The following is a 19,644-nucleotide window of genomic DNA, read 5'->3' as shown; positions in this document are numbered from 1 at the left end:
TAAGCTCTTTGGGGCAAGAATCTAGCTTTTGTGCTTGTTCTGCAAAGACTCATACACCTCAGGAATCATGCAATCAGTTTGTTTCATTTACAGGTAATTCACATCTTACATAAGGCATAGTGTCTGGGGTTTACACAAAAACACTCAAAGCCAGGACATCTGGAACCAGGTCCCCTGCAAGGTGGAGGGCTGCTTGTCTGGCTTTGGGAAGGAGGTGGGAGGGCTCCAGCAGGGTCCTAGAGTCCTCCCTCCTCCGTCCCAAAGCCTAGTAAGCATTTGCCAGAGCCCTTGCCCGAAATTGCAGTTTTGCACAGGTGGGGAAATAAATAAATGGAAAGTGGGTTTCTTTTGCTCTCCATTTATTTATTTATTCACATCCTCTGCATGCAAAGCTGTGATCACGTAAGTGGAATAAGCGTGAGATGTGAGTTACCTCTACTAATGGCATTTCTATTATTTATATAGCAAATGTTACAATTAATACAATCATAGCAGGCTTCCCTATAAGGCTAGGACTGGGGACACCCAGGTTTTTTCACCCTGGGACTTGTCTAGATTCTCTGTTGCCTGTGAGCTGCTTCTTCTTTTTCTTCCTCTGCTTGTGCCTTGAGTTGTTTAAAACTGAGCCCTCACCTCACCTTTTCAGTACCTGACCTCCCCCCTGTCCTTGTCATGGGAGAAAACCTCAGCAGAACTAGCCACAAACCATCCAGAGAAGCAGGAAACACACCAGTGCAGAAAGGCAGGCTGCAGTTGTTAGCATGACATTCCTGGTCCCCTGTTTGTTAATGATCCAAATGCCACCAGCATTTCATCTTTGTCCTCTGTTAGTTTATTCTGAAAATTAACCACTAATTCAACTCCGCTGCTTTGAGTCTGAATAGGTGATGGGCTTTGGTTTCTGCAGCTGCCCCCAGAGGATGAACCAGAAGGATAATTTACACAGCTTGGTACAGGGAATTTATTTATGACATGTGTAGCAAGATATACAATATGACATGTCCCGAAGCTAATGATTCCTGATGCTAGTCTGCTATCAAAGCCAGGTCCTGGATGTGAATGTTTTCAAAGTTATACCCCAAGTCATGGAGATTTGCTTCAAATGTTATTCTCCAACACCATCATCATCCGTAGTTAAATATCGCCACAGCAATTAAAAAGATAAAGGTAAGGGTGTCTGAGTAAACTGGTGTGTCTTCAGTTGTCAGTTGAAGCCCCTCATGGTTAGTCCCATCTGATCCCAATGGGGAGAACATTAATCAGTATTATTACTGGCATCACAAAAGAGAAGGCTGTCCTACACATACACATGACTTCTGTAGGTCACAGAACTGTCAGCCAGGCTTCATGTGAAGGCCGCAGCAATCTGGGTAGCTAACAGAGTGCCCTCTGGAGGCTGTTTGGACTACAGCTCCCATAAACCCTAACCTCTGTCCTTGCTGGCATCTAGAAAGCAACACATTGCCTCCCCCTAATTAAGAGGAAATGTGGGTAGCTGTCTTCTGAATCCACCCTACCAGCCAAGTGTCCAGCGTCGCTCCAGATGCCTTCCAGTTTGGTAGAAAGTTTTATTTACTAGCTTTGACTCATGCTCTGTTTGCTAGATTGAAATCAAGGTAAGCTATCAGAATTGGAGCCTTTCGAGGCAACCTGTACAGCAAGATTTATGTCTGAGCAAATAAAACTGTCTGTTGCATCTGTTTCACCCGAGAGCTGCTTGCTTCAAAATCAAGCTCTGTTTCAAAGTAGTTTGGAAATGCAACCCTATTCCCAGCTGGCCCTCATCCTCTCCTGCACTCCACACAGACATTTTTTAAAACTGTCAGCAAAGAAGATTACGATTTCTTACCCAGCGTCCATCGAGACTCGCCAGCACTTCTTCTCCTGATTTAATCTTCCCCGAGATTTGATTAATGCTTGTGCTGCCACCAAAGAATGGCTTTGGGAAGAGAGAGGAAGAAAAATACAATTCAGCCCACGGGGGTGGGTGGGGGGGGAAGCTGGAGGCCAGCCAAGAACACAGAGATCCGCCAGGATCCAAGACTCAAGCTGAACTTGTCTGGATTTCTGGAACTGCCCGTGAAAGAACAGTTCATAAAATTATTGTTATGTGCCCAGATGTGGGTCAAATGGGCACATATATCACCTGGCTGCATGGTGAAAGTGCTCAACTGGCCTCATGGCCAAGCCATCAGATAACATTATTTAGTGCACAGTCAGAAAAGTTCAGTTTGCACACTATGCTTGCGTGCACCAATGTGGGGCAACTGTTACTTAGAGATGGGCACTTAATGACGATGTCAGCAACTATTGAACTATTGAGCCTTAAAGAAACTTGGAGCACCATTAGGATGCTGTTGCCCCTTAGGACTGTCTCAGATTTTATTCACAGCTTCCCCATCTCCCCTTTACATAGGTTCTGCATGATCTTTTATTTCTTTAGCCAATTGTTTTTAAAACAATTTTCAAAAATCTGCTTCCCACTCTCCTTATAAGATATGTCCAAGATGAACCTCTGTTGCTGCTTATGTTCTCGATTAGTTAACATTCCCCAGTATTTACCAATACTATAATCCATCGGCTGCCCCTTTACATCCCTGCATACAGCAAAAAAAATCAAGTGAACCTTAATATATATTTATGTCCAATAACAGCAAGTGTGGTTATTACTCCACCCTCACTTTAACATTAACTTAATTAACATTAACTTAATAAGTGCATGATCATTGTACAGAATCTGGGATGACTTGCAAGCCTAGCCCTGTCACCTGAAATTGCAGAATGGGGAAGGAAACCTGCAAAAGCGGGGAGGGAAATGTGGAACGGGCTGGAGTCAAGTTCAAAATGCAAGACAAAGATGGTCACCTTTAATTTGAATTCCAGTTCTGCCCGATGATTGCTTTTCTCACAGTCAATGGTAACTTTCCCCCCAAGCTCCATTGTCATGGTACCATATAGAATCCCTAGAAACAGAGAAGAAACAAAACTGTTAACAGGATATCAGGGGCACAGAGACCATATAAGTTGCTGAAATCTGTCGTTCACATTGACTGAGGTCTGTATAAAATAATCCTCTTTTTTTCCTTACCAAAAAATGGTTATATTACATTAATCTGAAACAGCCTCACCTTGTTGTGGTAATCAGCACTCCATAAAAAACAGAAAAAGGGTAAAATTTGAAATGCAGAGAACAACATGGAATACCACCCATGACAATCACAGCTGACTACTGGATAGGTGGGTGGATACAGGTCAGCTGAAACTGCCCTGCCCAACCCTGGCTCTGACCAGGGCTCTCCTTGCACCCAAACCAGGGTCCCATTTTAGCCCCTGTTGCCTCCATACCACTGGACAAAATTGACGAGGGAGGAGCACAGCATGGCTCTCATTCGAGTTGGACGAAGAGGCAAGGGATCTCCATGATAATTTTTTTCCCCAGATTTATTTTGCATCTCAAGCAAATGGAAGTAAGAGCTTGGATCCTGAGCCCCTGCGACATATTCATTTAATAAGATTCTTGAGTGGAAGTCAAGGACTTTAAGGTGGAATCACCAACACTAATAAGAAGAGCCTGGATCAGGCTGAAAGCCCTTCTGGTTCAGAAGCCTGTTCTCCCAGGGGCCAACTAGATGCCTATGGGAAACCCACAAGCAGGATCTGAGCACCACAGTACTCTCCCCTCCTGCTGCTTCCAGAAACTGGTATTCACAAGCAGACTGCCTCGAGCAGTGGAGGTAGAACACAGCTCTCATGGCTAGTAGCTTTTGATTGCATCCTCCATGAATTTGCCTCGTTATGCTTTTAAATTCACCCATGTTGCTGATCATCAGCACTATTCCTCCTCCTGCTCCCCGGTGGGTGCCAGAGTCAGCCTGAGAGTAACAGGAGACCAAATGCAGAATCCAGGGAGTTATTTCCAAAGCTGTGCTGACGCTTGTGGCTACACAACTGGGCAGCAGCAGCAGCAACACCTGACTCAGCAGGAGCAAGGAGGGCACAAGTAAATCCCCCCCCCCCAAAAAAAAATCTGCGTAAACAAGCATTGGATTGGGCTCTGCAACTTAAGTTAAACTTTGCAAGAGTTGACTTCATCTGAAATGAACTGAAGATTAGCATTTGCAAGCAGAGCAAGTCTGAAGTTCACACAATGCCAGAGAAAAATAGCTCTGCTGGTTTACCTTCAGCGTAAAAATGCATTAGAATGGGCTGTGCAGCTTAAGATAAACGGTGCTTATCTTCATCTGATCACTGTAACCAGATCTTTGCGTAGCAGATTTATGACCTGCCATTAAAATCCCTCATCTGTATTCACTCTCATCACCTATGAGATGCAGCAGGTGATTACAGCTAGCTCAGTCTCTGTTTCCAGTTGGTGGGCTCCTCTGAGTTGCTGAGGACTTCTTCTTCCTCTCTCCCTGTGTCCCCACCACTCCAATATGCTCCAGAGTGTCCTCCCCTCAAACCCTCTGGAGCAGATTATGATGGTGCATAGAGGGCTGCAGGAGAAAGGGGAGGGAAGTTCCACAGTGCAAAAAGAAATCTGTTGTGCTAGTGGTGTGGCAGCCTTGGATACATCCTGTTTGTCTTTCTTTAAAAAAGTTGATCCATGATCTTGCAGTGCCCGACCTGATGTTAAGGAGTTACGGCTATAAATCCCTATGTTTGGTGATATATGTCTCTTTTTAAAAAGGAAAGAAAAATAGCCCCGCCTGGAAAGGGAAGGAGGCCCGCAATTCCCCCTCCTCCAGAGCCCCAACAACATCCCACCTTTGCAGTGTGCGTATGGCATAGTAATGATGTACTCCTCCCCGCTGCTTAGAAAGGTAAGTTTTGCTTGTCCATCCAGCAATGCCGAAAGTGAATTACCTGCAGATAAAAGAGTGCAGATGTATATGTCATGACTGCTCCTCTTACAAATACACAGCAGGACAAAGAGAAGCCAATATGATTCAGTGGGCCATCACTTAAGAACTTCCTTGATAGTAAGTATTTACAGAAAACAAAAATGCTTGCGCTGGCAAAACCTTCACCTTAGTGCAATGTTGAATACGAACTTCTGGTTCACATAATTAAAAACCCCAGACCCAGACTATCTGCAGTTAGGAAAGTGATGGGGAAATGTTTTGAAAAGTGTGGGATGAACAAATGCTTAATGGAAAGACGTGTAAATAGCCCACAAGCAAATCAGGATGAATGCTCATTGTTTATAACCATCCTGTAAACAAATTAGAATTAATGCTCAATATAGACAAGACATACTTCAACCTTTGTGTAAACTTTGTGCAAGCAAAGCAGGAGAAATGCTGAATAAACTGGTTGTCTAGAGGAGCTCAAAGTTGGAATGAGAAAAGTGACTGTGGGATAAACTCTTTCTTACTATAAATAGCTGTTTGACTCTGATGTCTTACCATAAAACTTCGATTTGGCTAGAATGCTGCCATTTATACAGAAACCATCCTTCCTGTTACTGACATGAAAGGCTGATACAGGAGGATGATGAGAAACCTGTAATGGAAGGGAAGACAAAATTACATCTGTATTGTAATTACAATACACACAATATGTACATATTGGGTTCAGTTTAGATGGTGCTACATATACCAAAATGTTCAGTTTTAATTTGGTGCATGTAATTGCTCAGATTTACCTGTTCGGCTATGTAAAATGTGTGACTGTTTGTCTGTGGATGAAACCAACAGCAACGAAAGGTCTCTCCCAAAATGGGATTGTATGGCTTTTTTATTCCCTGGAAGAGAGGCATTAAACAGAATACATTATTATAGAACACTGTCCCAATCTATGGGTTAGAATTTAATGTTCATATACATATACATATTTGTTTTCAAACATAAACAATGCAACAACAATAGGTTTTATATTAGTTGAGATTAACTCCCTCTAAGATCAGTGGGATATCACTTTGTCATGACAAACTTTTTAAATAATAATAATAATAATAATAATAATAATAATAATAATAATAATAATATCTTTATTGTCATTGCCCCCTTTGGGGACAACAAAATTACTTGACTGCTCCATAATATCATGCTGTTATCAGTGAGACCCAAGTTCAACTAACTTCTTCTGGATCCAATCCTGTGTAATAGGTTTCTGAGTGAACAGTTGATGCAGATGGAGATATGAATCCACATCACAACATCTACTCAAGCTCCACTTGAACTGGCTGGTTTTTCTTGCAAATCTCCACCTAGGGCTAGCGCACATTTGGGCATTTTTCACTGCACTGTGCCAAAGAGGAAGAATTATAGGCAGGAGGATAGAAAGCTTTCGAGGCTGCATGCCAAACCATTTCCATTTCTGCCCAAATAATCAATAGAGTAATTCCTGCATTGCATGGAGTAGACTAGATGACTCTTTGAGTCCTTTCCAACTCCAGAATTCTATGACTCTATGAAATAGTTGAGTACCCACTCCCTGTGTGGATACTGGGAAATGTTTGCAATAAATTAAGTCTTGTGCTATCAACTCCCTGCATTTCCAGGGAAATTTCCTTCCCTTGGGTAAACACCTCGTGTTGCTACAGTACCTTGCTTTGCTCAATTAAGATAACATGACACTTGGCAGGCAAGTCCTCTATCTTCTTTTGTTTCCCTGCAATTACACTGGGGGCAGCTCAAATATATTTCATTACTGGTAAATTATATCAGTGATGATACCATCGCTGGACAATGACCAAGACTGAGAACTATGTGCCAATTTTTGAGACTTCAGTGAAGTCAAACTAAGCTCAGCTCTTAATCAGTTTTGAAATTATCTTACTTCCTATTTTGTCTTTTGTTTTGGATTTTTTTTAAAAAAAAAAAGAAAAAAAAAAAAGAGAGAAAGTCATAATTTCTAAAGTCCATCCAACCAACCACAACCAAGTCATAATTTCTAAAGTCCATCCAACCAACCACAACCAAGGAACCATCAGTTGGCTACCAAAGTGTTTAGAGATGGAAACATTCAGCTGGCGACAAGAAAAACAGAGGTATTTCCCAAAATACAAGACTTGAAACAAAATGAAGTATCTTAGCATGAGAACTGAGGAGCAATAGCTGCTGGATTTGAAAGAGGTTCTCAAACTTCATGGACAATTGCTATTTACTTCCAGGAGAAATTACTAAGAAATAAAGAATTGAGAACTGGAATTCCTATTTGAGCAACACAGAAAAAGTAGTTTTAAGTTGAGACAAAATCTGCAGATGGAACAGGAAGCAGAAATACCTCATGCTTCCTGCCTCCCCTGCTCACCGACCTCACAAAACACCATTATGCAATACAGTACCTCAAGAACCACCTCTCTCCATAGGAACCTATCGGACCCTGAGATCATCTTCTGAAGCTCTCCCTGTGTGCCTCCTCCACAAGAGGTCTGGAGAGGGGCAACACAAGAACAGGCCTTTTCTGCAGTGGCTCCCCATTTGTGGAGGTTTGTCTGGCACCTCCTTTGTACACCTTTAGGCACCAGATGAAAATGTTCTTCTTCAACCAGGCCCTGGGCTGATTAACATCTTATACCCCTTTTAAATGTGTTTGTGGGAAGGAGTGGGGTATTGGTTTGTGTGTGTGTGTGTTTTGTTCTTGTTTTTATCATGTATTTTGTGCTTTCAGTTGAATTTTTATGTTGTGAACCGCCAAGATCTGTGGATGAAGGGTGGTATACAAATTTAATTAACTAATTAATAAAATGTCCTGATGCTCCAAGCCTGAGCCTGTGAGTTCTCTTAAGTAAGATGGGAGGGTTTTTGGTGGGAGAAGCTTACTTTTCTTTTTCTTTTTTTTTTAAATCTGCTCTGTCTCCAGAAGGATTGTAAGAGTAATCCCCTATATTTAAAGAGTGATATCCAACAATAGTTATACTCAGGGTAACTTAAGTTCATTGATTTCAATATTTGTACCCTGACTATTATTAATGTTGCATATCACCCAATAACTATTTAACCAACATTAGTCATTCTGTTTATCTTCAACCACAAAATATTCTGGAAAAATTGCGGGCTTGCAATGCTAGCTTTTAGCTAGGAGAATTATGTATCTAGTTTATCCTGACCCCAATATAAATAGGGGTTCTATAGCATACTTGGAGTATGAGTTAAGCATAATCTTACCTTTGGCTTCTTATAAAAGCCCGATAGGTACCATCTCAAGACTTGCTTGATTCGACAATATGGGTCTTCTTCAAGAGCAGCTCTATAGGAGAAGAGTAATTAGCTGATCTGTTTGCCCTAGGTGGTTTTACAGACACATGAAATCACATCAGATACAAAAAGAACCAATAGCAGCACAATGTGGAAACCCTTCACTATCCCTTTCAAGCCTCCCTTGTTAACTTATCTTTTACTTATACAAAGAAGCTTAAATTGAATGGAACTGTCCGAATACTTCATCTAAGAGTCTTCACCTGATCTTACCCTGGCTGGGTAGCTTAGCTCATGGCTAGTGTATAATTTTACATGATTATGGGTATTTGGTTATTGCATTTACAGTGGTGCCCTGCAAGACGAATGCCTCGCAAGACGGAAAACCCACTAGACGAAAGGGTTTTCCGTTTTTGAGCTGCTTCGGAAGACGATTTTCCCTATGGGCTTGCTTTGCAAGACGAAAACGTCTTGCGAGTGTTCCGATTTTTTTCCGCTCCCCCACCCCTTTTTCTAAGCCGCTAATAGCCTTTTAGCTGCTAATCCGCTAAGCCTTTAATAGCCGCTAAACCGCTAATCGGGTTGCTTCGCAAGACGAAAAAACCGCTAGATGAAGAGACTCGCGGAATGGATTAATTTCGTCTTGCGAGGCACCACTGTATATGCCAACCTTTTCCCCAAGGTACCCAAAGAGGTTTAAATTTTTGAAATACTAGAACAAATCAATGACATAAAATGTAAAAGTAAAATGTAAGAGTGGTGCTTTACATGAGCTACTCCATTAAAAATGCAGGGCTATGGAGAAATCTACAGTCATATAAGCCACTTGAGAGAACCAGACAGCCTATAGCACCACAGTCCTAACACTGTAGCTACTTATGGAGAAAATTAAGTGTCACATCTCCTCCATTCATCTGAATAAAAAGTGTGGAGACAGCGAGACTTACACAAAGGTCAGTGATATTTAACTGTAGATTCCATAGCAAGTGTTCTGAAATGTTTTACCCATCTGACTCTTAAAATCAACACCAAAAGCTAGCTGGAAATCTGAAAAGAGCATTTAAGTTTATCCCACCCCTTGCAAACCAGCTCATGAAGACTGCACACTAAAATATCCTGATTTTAGATCCTGCCTCACTTTATAGGGGGGGAGGTTTCCTACTGCACAAGATCCTATGTATGTTTACTGAAAAGTAAGATCCACTGTATTTAGTGGAAAGCATTCCCAGAAAAGTGCACAGAGGAGAGCAGTCCTAGTCTGCCAAACCTAAAGGCCTGCATAATAATGCCCCTAACTATACCTCCAAAAGCATCTAGGTTTTGTTTTTTACTGTACATGTTATTGCTGCTTAAAAAATGCTCCAGGATTCATCTTCCCTATATGCTTGCTCTCCTTGTTCCACAAACCTTAACCTATCAAATAGGTTGGGTATGCAGTTATTGCCAATTACACACTGGCAAGGCTGAGTGCAGCAGAAATCATATCAGTACACCTCTCTTTTTTCTTCTTCTTTGCTTTCCTCACAGCTCCCATAAACTGTTGATGTCTAAAGGTCACCGAAATGGATTCCTGTCCTGATTTACGGCACCAGCCGATTAACTCCGAGAGCCTCACGTATTATCAGGGAGCCCTTTAAAGCATACAAACATCCCAGCTGCAGGCAGACTAATACTCCTGGCACATGGGTGCACATCTGCGCACTGCATCATCAAAAAGCCGGCAGGCGCTGCTTACTGGGAAAGTAGGTCAGCGTGGTAGTAATAATCGGAAAGCTTGTTGAGGAAGGAGCGCGGCTCCAAGATGAAGGTGGGCAGAACGACGCGGGACAAGTCCATGCCAGGCCTCAGCTGCTTCAGGATGATCCACATCAAGCTCTTGTTTTCATCGGACACAGTTTCTGTTTGAGAGCATTCACCCGTCTAAAGAGAAGAGGGCGGGGAAAAACCCTTGAGCTTGCTGATGCTCCATTTGGTTGTTTCAATATTTGTAATCTCCACTTTCATAAAGTATATATCAAGGCAGCTTACAGCATATAAAATATAATTTTAAAAAATGATCTATAAATGTCCATAAAACAATTAAAAACATCAGTAGATACTGGTTGGTTAGAAAGAGAAATTCATATTGTGAAGGCAGGTCTAAACAGTAGATCAAGTCAGGAAGTTCCTATTTGCGCCATGTATCTACTTCCTGTTTAGTTGCACTCTCTGATCTTGTTCACACATGTAACACTAAGCCAGACCATAGCTCAGGATGAATGAGCAAACATGCTGGCTGCCAGAGAGGACATGCTCCTCCTCCTCTGCTCATTCTGTTGTTATGCTGAGCTAAGCAGGTTTGGCTTAGCGTGTCATCCCAACCAGGGCTTGTGGTTTATCTCTCCTAGCCAGACTAGGAGCTGTGAAGCATAGGGTGAACATTGGTTACAGCTCATGGTTTGTTTGAAGAGAGCTAAACCACAAGCCTAGGTCTGGAGTACAGTGGTACCTTGGGTTAAGTACTTAATTCATTCCGGAGGTCCGTTCTTAACCTGAAACTGTTCTTAACCTGAAGCACCACTTTAGCTAATTGGGGCTTCCCGCTGCCGCCGCGCCGCTGGAGCACAATTTCTGTTCTCATCCTGAAGCAAAGTTCTTAACCCGAGGTACTCTTTCTGGGTTAGTGGAGTCTGTAACCTGAGGCGTCTGTAACCTGAAGCGTATGTAAAGGTTATGTGTATGTAAGCGTATGTACAGGTTAAGCCTGACTCAGCACAGCTGTGGAAGAACAACTGGAGGAGAAGCAAAGAAACCATGACCTCATCTCTGAGAGCTTCCATGTTCATACTAAGCCATGGTTTGACATAGTGCCATGTGTGATCATCGTTGTGTGCAATTCAACAAGGCTAAGCACATCCAGAGAGAATCAATGCAGATTCAAACCCCTTTAACAGGCTGATTTATGCACCTCCTGGAGCAACCTCAGTGTTTTCCTCTCAACAACATGGGAGAAATAATGTTTTATTGACGTTGGGGCCCAACATCTAAACTTTTAATGGCAAAGAAAACTGTAAGAAGCTAATCTAGCACTTGGATGTTGCTTTTAAGCTGCTTTTAACTAATATTGTAAGGTGGTTGTGGGAAAGGCACTTGCTAACCAAGCTCCGCCTCAACATTCCCCATAATTCTCCCTGTAAAAAAATGGAATAGTTTGGGTCTGTAAGAGAAGCAGGCTGTGCAAAGGAAGAACCCACCAATCAAGCTTCTGGGGAATCAGATCACTTCACAAAGAGTTGGCTTGTGCCATTAACAAGGTGACTTGAGGTGAATCAGGGAAAAGTTAACTGCACAACCTCCCCACCCTGCTTTATTTTCTGAGAAACAAAACCCAAGGTGACTGAGACTACAGATACAAGGTGAAACTTGTGGCTGCTGCATTTCCGTAGCTTGGGCATCTTTTATGCTCCAGTATTGGCCTGCAGAGCACGGCTCCCTAGAGCAAACCCACAATGGGAACTTAGCACCATGCCACTTGCCGCAGAGCGGAGTTTGATAAAAAGAAAGCCTGTGAGCGGAGCAACGAACCTTTTCCCTCTCTATCGATTTCTATTAGTTACCATCTGTCTTGCGCCCCAGACAAACAACATCCCTAAGCTTGATCCACCTTAGATAATGGAAACTGTTAGACGAAAAGCTATTGCAGTGGTGCTATAAGCTATGATGTGTATTGATCTGTCAGTGCTTTCATCAGATGTATTTGCCAACTTTGCAGGGGCATATATCTTGGCCTCACACATATATATCACAAAGGATTGAAAAGCAAGTCCTCCCAACAACAGGAATAAAGAACAAAATTACATTTTTAACTGTTTACAGAGGGATACCCTATGTTAGTGTGCCTCCAGACTTTTAGAATTTTGCAGGTGGAATTCAATTGCATACCAGAACTTTAGGTTTGTGCCTTTGATGTGGTTTAAAGAGCTCTGCTGCCCTAGCACAATAAATATAAAAAAAAATAATCTGATTTTTTGTGGCTTGGAAAGTGACAGGGAAAGGCATTGAAAAGAGTGAGATGAACAAAGGTCTTACAAGGGAGTAAGCATCACTGAATACAATGGCACAATGGCAAACACTATAATGATACAATCCAAGTTCTCTTTTTTCATAATCCATTTAAGTTCCACAGCTGACTCTAGATTTCCCACAACAAAAAAGTAACAAATCGTAAAAGGTTAACAAAGTTTCCTCTAATTGGGCATGAACCTTGAGGTTATTAAATTGGGTGAGAAAAAATGTTGTGGTTCTACTAGTATGCCATTTAATTGGCCTATTACAGCTCACAAGCAGCTCATTTTGTTCATGATATGAAGGAAAAACCAACACATTTTACACTTCTCATTGGAATAAGGCATGTTAAATTGTCCTGGAAAACAGATTATTGGAGGGGCAATTGCCCTCCTGCTATCTCTGGCAAACGACTTTGTCAGTGCAACTCAGCTCTTCACAACAGAATAAAAGAAATGGGACGAAGAAAAGAATCTTCTATCATAAGGCGAAAAATGCAGTGGACAGATGGATAACAAACTGTGTGTGTGGGTAGACAGATAGACGTTAAAATGGTTACCTCTCCAAATTCTTCATAGTTCTGCTCCAAGTAGGTGGTCCCTTTCTTTTCCTGGGACGACTCCCCGTGGAGTTCGGACTGATCACTCTCACTTTCGTTTGTCTTCCGGCTGTTCTCATGCATCTCGTTCTCAGACTCTTCTATATTGTCCCTTTCAGATTTGTCTGAGAAAGCATCGTTCTCTAGGTGGTGGTTCTCCAGAGCTGACTCATTAAAGCTGAAAGACACCGATGGTTACAATGCCTTAGGCTGCATACATGCTAATCTGTCTGTAGCATGAAAATGGTAGTTTTTTTCTCAACCCAGAAACGTTCTTGCTCCTCCTTAACAAGCAGCTCTCAATCTTGATTGATTCTAGATCCTGCTGTCTGCAAGGATGCATTTGCAAATCCTAGACTTAAGTCATCCACACCTTTTCCTCCATGCACATGCCCCAGGTGAATGAAGAAGGAAGTGGTGATTACAATTTTGGTATACACCCACCCAGAATGTGGTTGGGCAGGTGTGGCTACACTCCCCATTGCTGGGACCCCCTTCGTCTGTTTTCAAATGGAAAACTTGCAGAGAAACACAGAGCCAATCTGCTAGCAGCTTTTATTTTGGGAATGAAATCAGTTTCTCAAGAAGCACTTTCCAGAGGCAAACACTACACAGTGGATCTAGATCATGTGTGGGCTACATCAGAAAACCAAGTCTTCACTGATTCTAGAATAAGATGTTGTGTGTACGTAGCCTGAGTTTCAAGGTGCTGGAAGTCTTGTAAGATATGGTTGCTCACCAGATCCAAGGATCATAAGCAATGTAGTGTGGCTCTGCAGTGCCATTTGGAGTCTCTCAAGAAATGTTTCACATAATTGGAAGCCCCAGAGCGCAACAACAGTTCAGAGCAGGAAAGGAATGCAGGAAGCTGGTAGGGCATCCGTCACAGATCCCCACCCAGCCTCTGCTTAAACACCCCAAGGAAATAAGAATTGGCTGAGGGTGCTTTAGGTTTTGGTTATTATTAGGACTGTCACCTGATAAAAGAAAATTTAGTCAATTTATCCTACAAGTGTGAATTAGTCAATCCAAGGGCGCCGACTTGCCCCCCACATTGCAGGTGCGCATCACATGACGTGTCCCGTTACACATCACATGACGTGTCCTGCCCCCACCTAGCGCACAAGCACTCGCACACTGGGCTAGGACACACGGGTATCCTGCCACTGCAATGCCAGAGCTCGTGCGCGACATCGGTGGGGAGGAGGTGGTGGGACAGGGCCACAGATTTTGCGGGAGCACAGCCCCCTCCTTGAAAAATTTGGGGGGGCTGAAGACCCCTCACCACTTGGCACGCAGAAAGACTTTTGCCAGTTCTCACAATTATTTTCAAGGCATTGTTCCACTGTATTCATTGTTAAAGCCAGTCCTACAAATGAAAAACAACCAGAGATTAATTATTATTGAAAATGTGTGGCTGGCATGAAAGACTCTCCATGAGAAGTTTTACTGAGAGGCTTTACAGTTGCATGTTAATCAAACAGAGTGATTTCAGGCTTTGCGCCAAGCCCAATCTCTACCATCTTTCAATAATATGCCCACTTGTATTAGCAAAATTAGCCTTCCGTTCAGTTTCATCTCAGAAGAGAACTGTCACGAAGAAGGCTTAGAATCAAGCAAATCTGAAATAAAGGCATGCAGCAACATATTGCAACTCCACTTTAAAAGTCAAGTGAAGAGACCTCTATGTCAATATCTCACACTTTGGAGCATGGTAGGTCATTTATGTGTTTTGCCCAAAGATCATATACAGCAGTGCCTCACAAGACGAAATTAATCCGTTCCGCGAGTCTCTTCGTCTAGCGGTTTTTTCGTCTTGCGAAGCAACCCTATTAGCGGCTTAGCGGATTAGCGCTATTAGCGGTTTAGCGGCTATTAAAGGCTTAGCGGCTATTAAAGGCTTAGTGGATTAGCGGCTAAAAGGCTATTAGCGGCTTAGAAAAAGGGGGGGGAAGCGGGAAAAAATCGGAACACTCGCAAGACGTTTTCGTCTTGCAAAGCAAGCCCATAGGGAAAATCGTCTTGCAAAGCATTCGTCTTGCGGGGCACCACTGTATTTGATTTACTGCTTTGAGCTCATGCAACTAAGGTTTTGTTTTGTTTTTTTTAATGCCTACAGTCCAACTTTTTCATAGATAATTATTATGGTCTCTTTCTGTTATGAAAAATGCCCTCTATGCCCAATCTGAAGGGCATGATAGAGAAGGAATATTTATTCCACAAGGCAGGATAGGATAGATCTGGTTTCCCAAATCGCTCATGCTCTTTGGCCCAGTTCATACTGGCAAACAACTGGGGACTTGACCATGTTGGAATTCAAACTGCAGGGGGAGCTGATCCACATGGGAATCATTTGCAAAGCACATGCCACTAAGTTTTGAAAGTTTACAGTAGTAAATCTGTGTGATGTGTGTTATTAGTCTAAATGGAAAACAGCAGATCCAAATGGACAGCCACATGAAATAATTTAAACAAAGTTTGGATCAAGCCCTGGAGTTTAGTTGTTTGCACCAACTGGGAGTTCCTGAACAACAGCTACTGTGCTCCAAAGAGCAACCTAAGCTGGTCCTTTATCTGGATTTTGGAGACAAAAAGGATCCCCACCACTGGCATGTTGGAATTCTGCTTGGGTCAGAGGAATGTGCCACAGCGTAGGCACCGGCAGATATTCCTGTCGACCTCCCCGCGTCTCCACTCTGCTGATAAGCAGGCGAGGTCCCGGCGATTCATCTCAGATGTGTGAGAGGAACACACCGTTCACCCTCTCTCCCCTTTGGTGTCCCCCAGGAGGGGAAAGAAGCAGACAGAAAACTATTTACATCTTTTATTTCTGTCTCTCATATCAGTACAGAGAAACACGTCTGCACTCGACAACAGCAAGAAGAAACTCCACCCATGTACTTCCAGTACAGGTCATATGACACACACACTGAGCTAACATCCGGTGCTCAGTTCAGATTGGACTGCCCCTTTGTTTCCATGGCAACAGTCACAAACATCCTGTCTGGCTTTCCAGCCACAAGCAGCTGACTGAGCTGCTGGAGCCTTTGCTTGCTGCAGCATTGGTGCTTTATGGTAACATACTCCCCCTAAAGTATCAATGCGTGCCGCGAGCAAAGCGTCATCCAGAGAAGAAAACAAACAGTTGTTATACTTATAACATTCCCCTGTTGTTTCAGTTCCACCCTTGGAACTACCCGCCACTGGTTTTACCAATGTACCTCTCTGGTTGTGTGACTTCGCATTTCCTTGGTTAACAACTCTCTGTTGTGCCTTTGTCTCTGACTCAGACACAGCTTCAATCTTTCCTTGATCGTTTACAACAGCAACATATGCAAGGTTAGCAAACTCCTTTGAATACCTCTTGGGTTGTACACCCTTTGTTGCTCTTTCAGACCTTCGTAAGAGCTGCTGCTCTTCTCTGCTTTCTGGTTCAGCCTCTGAACTCTCTGGAGAACCAGTACTAAGCTTAATCAGTGGTTTATCCTCCTTTTCTGAGGGTCTAGTCATTATTTGAGATTTCCTCTCAATGACTGTGACAACTGAGCTGTCTGAGCTATCAGTGTCATCATCATCAGTACCACTGAACTCCATAAGATCAAACTCATCATCATCATCATCAGAATCTTCTGTGGAAAATGTGTGAACTATCACTCTCTCCCGTTCAGGAGCACTCTCTAGAAACTTTGTGAGAATCACCTGACCAGATTCAGACAAAATTACTCTGTAGAGACCTTTTTCATAACCCACAAAGATGCCTCTGGCACTCTTTACCCCACTTGGAGCTTCTGTTCTCACATGAGACCCGAAAACCTTAAAATAGGCAACAGAAGGTTTTCTATTAAACAGCTTCTCAAAAGGAGAACATCCCAACTCTGTTGAGACTTTTCTCAACCACACATGAAGATAGGACGCTAGAGATTCGGCCCAATAATCATGTGGCAAATGTGAACTCAGCAATTGCGCATGCATCCCCTTTTGCAATTCTTTGTTCACCCTAACACAGACACATTTCTTCCATGCTTCTTCGGAACTAGCAAGTTTGTGTCTTATCCCTTTTCCATCCAGGAACCTCTGGAAATCCTGTAAAAGAAAAACTGGCTTGTCATCTGTGAAAAGACAATCAATGTTAGCATCATGCATACTTTTAACCTTGTCACAAAACTCCTGAAACTTTTCTAAAGTTTCCTGCGGTTTCTTCATCATATAAATCCAAGAATAATTAGTGTAACAATCAACACACACAAGGTAATATTTTGCACCGCCTCTAGATGGTTCTAGAGGACCAATCACATCAGCATACACCCGCTGAAAAGCTCTGTCGACCTTCTTGGACACCTTCCTGGTGTTCACACTGGTCACACCTGCAAGAGAAATTTCGTTAGAATCAGAAGTATTACATTCCATGTAATCACTTTGATCAAAAGTCAACAAATACAGTCCATCTTTCTCTTTGGCAGTTAGAAACAGTTCTCCATCTTTGTAGATCTTGCATCTTTTAGCATCATAGTACAGTTTTAGTCCCTTCTTTGCAATCTGCGAAGCACTCAGCAGACTAAATTTCAGTTCTGGAACCAGGTAAACATCGCTTATAGTCAAGTTCAGACTCTCAAGATACACAGTTCCAATTCCGGTCGCTTCCAGTTCTTGACCGTTGGCTTGTTTCACAGTGAAGCTTTGCTTCTTCAACGTCGAAAACAGTCCTCTGTGTGGGCAGAGATGCTTCGTGGCGCCCGTATCGATTATGAATGCGTTCCCAACATCTGGCGCGGTTCCTTTCGCCATCATCACCTTTGCAGGTTTCACCTGGCACTTGGTACGGCTTTTGCTTGACGCCTCAGGCTTCGTAGAGCTGTTCTTGGCTCCTTTTGACTGTCGCGGCTTCTTACAGTTTCGCTGTAGATGCCCAGTCTGTCCACAATTGTGGCATCGGACGGCGCTCAATGCTATGGCATGCTCTCCAGTAGATTCAGCAGTGGGAAGATTCGAACTCTGTTCTTGCCTCCCTCTGTCTTTCACTTCCAGTGCAGCAAGTCTGTCGTGTTCGTTCAGGACGACGGCACACACCCTTTCCGCGGTTAGCTGCGCGGCAGGTAGCGAACCAAGCTGACTGGCAACAACCTTGTAGGTCCGGTTCAGGCTGTTTATCATCATGAAGCAAAACACTTCCTCCTGTAGACGGAAATTGCGTTCCACCATCTGTTGACGCAGAAACTTCATCTCTGTCAGGTGCGCTTGAACATCTCCATCAGGCGCTAATCTCAGATTGGTCAACTTCTCAAAATACAGCAACGCTGAAGAACCAGCATCTCTCTGATGCGTTGTACGCAGCGCGTTCCAAACCTCTTGCGCAAATTCCAAATGCTGTATATGCACAAGCTGTTCATCTGAGACACACAGAATTATAGCAGTCCTAGCCTTCACATTCTGTGACTCCCAAGCACGCGTTGGTGCTGCTGGGATGGGATTCTCAATCACCCCAAACAGTCTCTGATTCTGCAGCAGGGCCTTCATCTTTACAGACCAAGATGAATAATTGTTATTGGTCAGGAGGGGTGGAGAAGGCAAGCCTCCCCCCTTCTTGGCATCCATTTTGAGTCCTTGCATTGACTCTAAAACACAAGCCTCTAAAATCCAATAGCTGGCTTGTTTACACTCTTGACACCTGGCAACTCTGACACTGGCTGCGTTGGAAAGTCCCTTCCAGCAGTTTGTGAGGACCTAGTCATAACAAAACTTTGTTTACGCCTCTCTGAGGCATAGTCTGACTGTCCAGCCCTCTCGAGTAGCTTTCCATTTCTCCTCTCTGAGGCACAGCCTTCTGAAGGACGTTGCTTAGCAACAGCGCATTCCTTTCCTCGGACAGGAAACCACAAAAATGCCTGGTATGCAGGCCTCTTCTAAGTTGGAGCTGCTTTCCCACACTCGCTTTCCGTGAAGCAGAGAATGAATCAATCTGCATTCACTCTTCTAAGCTCTTAAAAGTCTCATACCTTGAGCATCGGCTTGGCTGTCAGCTTCTTCTGGTCAGCTTCTGGCTGCAGAGAATCAGCCTCTCAAATCAGGCTTCCATGGAGCAGAGGAGGACAATTCACCAGCCTCTCATGCAGATGTCCGATGGATCGAAGAAAACAGGAACCATCCGAAGGCTGCCACTGTTGGAATTCTGCTTGGGTCAGAGGAATGTGCCACAGCGTAGGCACCGGCAGATATTCCTGTCGACCTCCCCGCGTCTCCACTCTGCTGATAAGCAGGCGAGGTCCCGGCGATTCATCTCAGATGTGTGAGAGGAACACACCGTTCACCCTCTCTCCCCTTTGGTGTCCCCCAGGAGGGGAAAGAAGCAGACAGAAAACTATTTACATCTTTTATTTCTGTCTCTCATATCAGTACAGAGAAACACGTCTGCACTCGACAACAGCAAGAAGAAACTCCACCCATGTACTTCCAGTACAGGTCATATGACACACACACTGAGCTAACATCCGGTGCTCAGTTCAGATTGGACTGCCCCTTTGTTTCCATGGCAACAGTCACAAACATCCTGTCTGGCTTTCCAGCCACAAGCAGCTGACTGAGCTGCTGGAGCCTTTGCTTGCTGCAGCATTGGTGCTTTATGGTAACAAACTTTAGGGTTGCATATGTAAGGTGGATTAAAGTGCTCTGTCACCTGTGTGCAACTAACCCACTTTCTTTTTAAAACGCAGACGTTTTGCCATTTGGAAAGTGATGGGAGAATGCATTGAAAAGTGTTGGATGAACAAATGACTAACGGAAACACATGTAAACACCTTGCAAGCAATTAGAGGACACATTTGCTGACTTCTAATTTTAACTATGGATTGCTCTGACGCATGA

At 43.4% G+C, this 19,644-nt stretch overlaps 1 protein-coding gene across 2 annotated transcripts in view; it reads right to left on the bottom strand.

Moving 5' to 3' along the window:
- OSBPL5 (oxysterol binding protein like 5) overlaps positions 1-19,644 on the bottom strand; it is a 134,963-nt gene that overhangs the window by 7,631 nt on the left and 107,688 nt on the right. For both annotated transcript variants that reach the window (XM_081205109.1, XM_081205108.1), the window contains exons 9-16: positions 12,748-12,964; positions 9,880-10,064; positions 8,115-8,196; positions 5,648-5,746; positions 5,409-5,505; positions 4,768-4,866; positions 2,866-2,963; positions 1,850-1,939 (exon numbers count right to left, since the gene is read on the bottom strand). In XM_081205109.1, the coding sequence (XP_081061235.1) occupies positions 1,850-1,939; positions 2,866-2,963; positions 4,768-4,866; positions 5,409-5,505; positions 5,648-5,746; positions 8,115-8,196; positions 9,880-10,064; positions 12,748-12,964 (967 nt within the window). The remainder of the gene's footprint in view (positions 1-1,849; positions 1,940-2,865; positions 2,964-4,767; positions 4,867-5,408; positions 5,506-5,647; positions 5,747-8,114; positions 8,197-9,879; positions 10,065-12,747; positions 12,965-19,644) is intronic.

Source organism: Podarcis bocagei (assembly GCF_964188305.1).
Source record: "Podarcis bocagei genome assembly, chromosome: 1".
Taxonomy (NCBI): Eukaryota; Metazoa; Chordata; class Lepidosauria; order Squamata; family Lacertidae; genus Podarcis; species Podarcis bocagei.
The sequence above is the reverse complement of the archived record's forward strand: the minus strand, read 5'-3'. Positions and strand labels throughout refer to the sequence as shown.